This window comes from Chrysochloris asiatica, unplaced genomic scaffold (genome assembly GCF_000296735.1).
Source record: "Chrysochloris asiatica unplaced genomic scaffold, ChrAsi1.0 scaffold00125, whole genome shotgun sequence".
NCBI classification, from domain to species: domain Eukaryota; kingdom Metazoa; phylum Chordata; class Mammalia; order Afrosoricida; family Chrysochloridae; genus Chrysochloris; species Chrysochloris asiatica.
Genome location: NW_006408643.1, coordinates 5,377,508 through 5,384,700, shown reverse-complemented (window position 1 = coordinate 5,384,700; position 7,193 = coordinate 5,377,508). Strand labels below are relative to the sequence as shown.

The window sequence follows — 7,193 nt, the reverse complement described above, 5'->3', positions numbered from 1 at the left end:
CGGGGTGCGGGCGGGTGCGGGGAGGCCGGGGGCGGGGCCCCCAACATCTCACTCCCATCATCGCGCCGGGGTCGGGTCCCCCAATTCTCCAACTGACTGTGATCGGTCACTGTCCCGGGCTCTCTAACCGCGGGGCAGGGCCGCGCCTCCCAGCTTGAAGCAGGGTCTCCCCCCGACAGCGATACGGTTTGGAGCTCATCCCTTGCTGGGGTTCGTGCTCTCTGCCTGGGGGAGTGTCTCTGCCTCCCCCATACCTATCTTCATGTTATCAAAGGGGGGGTCTCATATACTTGTGCAGTGACCCCGGCTCAGAAGGGTCTTCTGAATCCTAGCCGTTAGTCGCCGCCACCGCCGTCCCAGGCTGTAGGGCCAGGGTTCTGGACCACCCCAAGCACTGTGTGTGCCAGGGCTGGGTTCTGGGTCCCGGTTGGGCTCCTGCCTGGGTCCTAGAGCCCCGCCCCCTGGGATGGAGCTTCCCCTGTTGGTGGCCAGCATTCTGCCAAGACCCCTTTCTCAGCATCGCCTTTTCGGCTCTGTCTTACTCTCCGCAGAAAAGACCATGAGCAAGTGACTCTGCTCCTATGGGTTCAGAACGCCACACTCCTGCTGACAAATCTCACTTCCAAATCTCAGTCATTTCCTTTAGTATCCAGCTAACTTCTTGAGCCACCCATTCTCTCCACCCAACCCCAGGACTGGTCTTTTAGGCGGTTCATATCTGGGGCTTGAGTCCCCCTCTGTCTCCTATATTGATCCTTGGAAGATCTCCAGCTAGTACTAGGGGAAGTCTGTTTTTCTTGGATAGCTTAGCTTACTTCTTCTCCCGGACTCTGGGTCCAGGGGTCCAGGCTTCATACCCCCAGAGCTCCAAAACACTTGACTGGGCTCCAGTGAGGTGGGATTCAGGAGTTTAGGCCTCAGTCTGGGTCTGCCGCTCCGCCTTCCCAGGAAGCCCCTCCCCAAGGCCCTGACCCAATGTGTGCTTCTCACCTTCTCTGCTTCCATCTCCCACCTCTTGACTTATGTGATTATAGTGTGTATCTTCCCCACTCCCCCTGCCCCACATGCCATACCCATGCTGCACACCTTGCTCGTTTCAATTGCCACCGTGCCCTGGAGAGGTGGCAGTAACGCTCTGGCCCTGAAAGCAGAGCTGTGACCCTGGGCCCCTGTGCAGCCAGAGGGTAGGGGTTGTGCCTCCGGTCCAGGGCCTTGAAATGTGATCTCAGGAACTCTGCTTGACCTCTGCTGGCTGGGGCCCCTCCCCCCAATTAAATAGAGTTGACCTTTCTTTCATATCCTCTAAAATGGGCTCCCATCAGGAGAGGGGGCTGCAGGAAAGTACCCCCCCAACCGCCCCCACATCCTAGCATCCTCTTTAGTCGCTTACTCTGTACTTAGTGTGCATTAGGTGCAGTGGAAACGTCCCGGTTTTTTGTGGAGCTCCGGGGCTCCTGAGGAGTGCTGGAGGCGCTGTGGGTTAGGTGCCGGGTTGTTAACTTGCACGGTGGGTGGCTGGAACTCTTCACATGCTCTGGAGGGAGAGAGATGAGGCTGTCTGCTCTCCTAAAGATTATAGTCTTGGAAACCCAATATAGTGTCACTGTGAGTGGGGAACAACTTGGTCACAGCGGGTTTAGTGCTTTGGTGACTCCCGAGATGGCTCCCCTCGCTCCTCATATCCAGTTGGTGATTGGTTTTGGGGTGCCAAACAATGTAGGGCTTTGTTGGTTAACTTTGCAATCTGATACCCTTGAGAAGGGTGAGCTCGGGGATTGGGGTGGGTGGGCTGGGACTAACTGTCTTGCACCCATCTATGGTTTTCTGGAGCAAAGATCCTCAGGAGGCCAGGATCCAGCCGAAGCTCTGAGGGGCCCCTCAAGGCTCATATATGTCTCCACACAGCAGCTTCCCAACAAGTCAGGATTTGAGATTCTGCTCTGGAAGCTGTTTATAGTGTGGTCCTGACAGGCGGCGGGGCCAGAGTGAACCACAGCAGGAAGTGCTCTCTGCAGCATGTGGGCTTCTTCCTGGACGCCAGCCCTCTCTCGCCCGCACCTGGTGGCAGCTGCTGGGAAATCTGAGTCAGGAGCATATGGAAGCCCAAGGGGTGTGCCTGTTTAGCCCTTGCAGGCCCAGCCGGGATGCAAAAAGGGTGGCCAGAGTCTCCCAGGACTGGGAGAAGCGTCTGCAGGTCCTTGGTCTCAATCGAGGGGGCCAGCAAGCTGCCTGAGTCCCTGAGCTGGGGGTGTCCAGGTGAGTAAGGATTCCCCAGCCCCAGGCAGGTAGGAGTAAGCAGAAGGGAGCCAGCTTCAGGAGGCATGTTTCAGCCTTGGTACTTTATAAGAGGAGCAACCTGGGGCTAGTCATGTTCTCTCTCTGAGCCTCAGTTTCTTCACTTGTGTAATGGGTGCAGTTATTAAGGTGCCAGACCCACTGCCCTCTAGTGGATTCTGACGGAGCCAGTGTAGAGGCCAGAGTAGAACTGTTGATAGGGTTTCTGAGACTGTAAATCTTTAAGGGAGCCTATGCCTCACTTTTTACCCAAGAGCGGCTGGTGGGTTTGAACTACCAAACTTTTGGTTAGCAGTACAGTGGTTGACCTACTGTGCCACCAGGCTCCTTGTTAGGGAACAGTGATGTCAGAGGCCCTTCCTGGTGCCATTAGATGCTCCACCACGCTGCCCTCCCCCATTCATCAGGATGGACTGCTCCCCCATCTGCAGTGGAGCTGGCAGCCTCTAGCATACTTCCAGGTTCCAGGACACATGACTTCGAGGGGTCACAGCTCCGAGGCCTGGCTGCAGACCCAAGGCCAGCCTGCAGTTTGGACAGGGCAGGAATTGGAACCCAGGCTCCCGGTACCCGGTGCTGGTATCAGTACGTGAACAGCTAGGGGGGGTGGGGGCCCACCGCTCGGCCCTGACTCAGTGTTTTAGGGTTGAGTTGACGAGAGTTCTTGGTTTCTTAGGTGACAGCTACCCCATCATGCCAGCTTTCTGCTCTCCTCTGCCACTTGCACCTTTTTTATTTATCCTTTTTGGAAGTTCCTTTTTCTTGCTGGGGGCCCAGTGAGGGTTACCCCAGAACCGTGCCACCTTGTTCCTTGAGGGTACCTCCTTCCATAGCCCATGGAGCCCACTTTCTTGCCGCTTGATCTCCCTGGGTCCTGTGTTGTTAAATACTGTTGAGTTGGTTCCGACCCATAGTGTCCCTGTATAGGGTTTCCAAGGAGCAGCTCGTGAGCTTGAACCTGTGACCTTGGGGTTCAAACTGACTTTGTAGTCTAGCGCATTAACCCACAGCACCACACCAGAACTCGGACTCCACTAGGTCCTGTGTGAGCAACCCTGTTTCAAACAATGGGGGCCACTGAGCACTTCTGTGTGGTGTGGAGCAGGCTGAGGGCCCTGCCAGGTGATGCACACCAGGTCTCATGGACCCATCACTGTCTACAGCCTGGTGAGCAGTGTCACTAACTGTCGGGTCCCTAAGATCCTCCCACCAGACCTATGACACCTGGGGACTGTTCACATTGGGGGCCTGCTGCTGGCATGTATGGGTGGAGGCCAGGGATGCCGTTCAGCATCCTACAGTACACAGGGAAAGATCTGCCCGTGTCAGCAGTGCTGAGGCGGAGGGAACCGTGAAACGCTCTTTGTGAAAAACAGAGTTCAGTCCTTGCTTACTCTGTCCACCAGAATAAACGCCCATTGGGTTAGATGGTGCCACCCAGGGGAACCCTCCCGCTTCTGTGAGCTCCCCCCTCAGTGTGTGGGTTTCATTGTGGGTGTCAGGAGGTCAGATGATGATGGGACTCAGAGTCTCTTGGGGGGGGGGGGCGGTGTCTGTGGAATCCTGAACCCGGTGGCCCTCAGCTGGGGACAACTTGGCGATGTCTGGGGACGTTTGTGATTGTCACGACTTGGGGCAGGGTGCTTGTAGGCTCAGGATGCTGCTGATAGCATTAGTGGATTCTGACGCAGCCGCCGCTGTAGAGGCCAGAGTAGAACTGTTGATAGGGTTTCTGAGACTGTCAACTCTGTTTTTCACAAAGAGCGTTTCAGAGGTCCCTCCCCCTCAGCGCTGCTGACACGGGGCAGATCTTTGTCTGGGATGGGGCCATCCTGTGTACTGGAGGGTGCTGAATAGCATCCCTGGCCTCCACCCATACATGCCAGTAGCAGGCCCCCGACGTGCTAACCGGAACAGTCCCCAGGTGTCACAGGTCTGGCGGGAGGATCTTTGGGGACCCGGCAGCCAGTGATGCTGCTCACTAGGCTGAAGACACCTTCCTCACCTGGTGGGTTAATGTGCACAGGACTCCTCCACGCCCCCAGAAGGACCTCAGCAGTGCTGAGGTCGAGAGAGGACACGGTTCAGAGACATGGTCCGAGTGTGATGGTAGATGGCTGGTCCCTAATTTCAGGGTGTGGATGGCCTGGGAAGCTCACTGGGGCAGTTCATCACACAGAACTCATGTGATGGGAGTGGGGTTGGGTCTTGGGGTACTGTCAGTTTGTCATGACTGATGGCATTGAGCACTCACTACCTGCTGAGTGCTCTGGGTCATCCCCTCCCCCTGAATCCCAGTGTGGTGGGGGTCCTGCTGGCACCTTCACTTGCCCAGGTCACCATTGGACAGCGAGCCAGGGCCAGAAGCTATGGTGGTAGAAGCAGACTTCTAGTCCTGCCCTGGGGCTGCTTTCAGGCTGGAAGATGGAGAAGAGAATCTAAAATAGAAGCTGCTGGGCGGGAGCCGGAGCCAGGCATTGCTGAGGAAGGTTGGAGGGGAGAGGGAGGAGGAAGAGGAGGGAGAGTCCTCAGCCTGAGTGATGTTGTGGCAGTGGGTGAAGGGGATGGGTGGGGGCAGCCATTGATGAATCCCCTTGGAGTAGGCACTGTAGGTGGCACAGTGGTTAAGTGTTCGACTGTTGTCTGAAAGCTTGATGGTTTGAAGGCACCATTGGGAGAAGGCAGTGCCAGTCAGCTTCCATGACGATGACCTCCCCGGAAACCCTCAGCGGCTGTTTGCTTCTGCCCTCTGGGGCTGCTGAGAGATAGAGCCCTTGGACAGGAAGGGCCCTCCCTGGGGGCACAAATGATTTACTCTAGACAACCGAATCCACGCACATAACAAGTAAGGAGCTCTTGTAGCATAGTGGTTACAAATCAGGCTGCGAACCTTAAGGTCAGCAGTTCGAAACTCCCAGCTGTTCCATGGGAAAAAGATGAGGCTTTCTGCTCCCGTAAAGATTTACAGCCTTGGAAACCCTGTACAGGGTCACTATGAGTCGGAACCGACTCCACTGCACATGCAACAACAACTAACTTCAACAACTAACTTAGGAGCTCTGGTAGCGTAGTGGTTACAAATCGGGCTGCGAACCGTAAGGTCAGCAGTTCGAAACTACCAGCTGCTCCGCGGGAGAAAGATACGGCTTTCTGCTCCCATAAAGATTTACAGCCTTGGAAATCCTGTACAGGGTCACTATGAGTCGGAACCGATTCCATGGTACTTAACAACAACTAACTAACTAAATAACTTACTTACTTACTTACTTACTTACTTACTTACTTAGAGGAGTCCTGGTGTGGTGCTGTGGGTTAATGCGCCAGACCGCAAAGCCATCTGAACTGCAAGGTCGGCGGTTCAAGCTCACCAGAAGCGCCTCAGAAACCCTATAGAGGATTGCTATGGGTCAGAACCGACTCAATGGCACTTAATAACAACACTAACTTGTGGTGGTTAAGTGCCTTCGAGTGGATTCCGTCTCATAGTGACCTTCTATAGAACCACCATCCTTGCAGTTCAGACGGTTGCAGCCTGACACATGAGCCCACAGCGCCACACCAGTACTCCTACTTAGAGGTTGGCAATTTGAACCCAGCTTGCAGAAGTAAGACTTGGTGATCTGCTTCCGTAGAGATGACCCTTTAGAGCGCAGGGGCACTGTGAGCTGGAACTGACTCCATACCAGTGGGTTTAGGTGTGGCTTGAAAGGTTTCTGTCCAGCCCTGGGAGACCCTGGAGCAGCCCCATGTCTCAGGGAACCCCTGATGTGGCCGCTCTCTCACGTGTGTGTGTGTGTGTGTGTCTGTGTGTGGTTGCTCTCCCTCAGAACATGGTGATGAGTTTTCGAGTCTCGGACCTTCAGATGCTTCTGGGCTTCGTCGGGCGGAGTAAGAGTGGGCTGAAACACGAACTGGTCACGCGGGCCTTACAGCTGGTCCAGTTTGACTGTAGCCCCGAGCTGTTCAAGAAGATCAAGGAGTTGTATGAGACACGCTACGCCAAGAAGAACGCGGAGCCTGTCCCACAGCCCCACCGGCCCTTGGACCCCCTGACCATGCACTCGGCCTATGACAGGGCCAGCACGCTGCCCAGGACACCCCTCTCGGGGCCCAACATTGACTATCCTGTGCTGTATGGGAAATACTTAAACGGACTTGGACGGTTACCCGCCAAAACCCTCAAGCCAGAAGTTCGCCTGGTGAAGTTGCCCTTCTTTAACATGTTGGACGAACTGCTGAAGCCGACAGAGTTAGGTGAGTCTGGGCTGCCTCCCCAAGAGGGATGTCTGAGTTTTCTCTTAGCCCTACTGGCTAGCCCATTGACCTGGAATCGTGTTTTGGGTGCTCAGCCAGAGGTGCTGGAGAGCTTGTCTCTCCTTTGATGCCCTTGTATTTGCCACCTCTAGGCTGCATAACAAATAACCTCTAGATTCTACACTTAAAACTACTAGTGCTGATTAGCTCTCCGTTTTTGGGGCTTCCAGCTCAGGCAGGGTCTCCCACGACTTTGCAATCATGCGGTCAGCCAGGGCCGTGTTATCTGAAAGGCCAGCTCAGCTTCTAAGCTCCCTCATGTGGCTTTTGGCTGGAGGCCTCAGTTCTGGACATAGACCTTGGTTCTCAGCCACTGGGACTTTTGGATAGATAACCCGAGGACCCCAAGTAGCTTCATGATATGGTGGCTGGTATCCCCCAGAGTGAGTCATGAGAGAGAACACATAAGCTCGCACAACCCTGATGGTTGCCACAGTCTTTTGTATGATTTTTATATCAGACATGACACATCTTCACTGTAGTTCCACTGACTGCTTACATCAACTTGGTGCCTAGTAGGCGGGGCCAGCACAAGGCTCTGCCTCCAGGAGGCGGGACCAGCATAGGGCCCTGCCTCCATGAGG

General features: G+C 55.1%; 1 protein-coding gene across 1 annotated transcript in view; it reads left to right on the top strand.

Moving 5' to 3' along the window:
• PIAS4 (protein inhibitor of activated STAT, 4) overlaps nucleotides 1-7,193 on the top strand; it is a 34,601-nt gene that overhangs the window by 221 nt on the left and 27,187 nt on the right. The window contains exon 2 of the mRNA XM_006868938.1: nucleotides 6,123-6,549. Coding sequence (XP_006869000.1) covers nucleotides 6,123-6,549 — 427 coding nt within the window. The remainder of the gene's footprint in view (nucleotides 1-6,122; nucleotides 6,550-7,193) is intronic.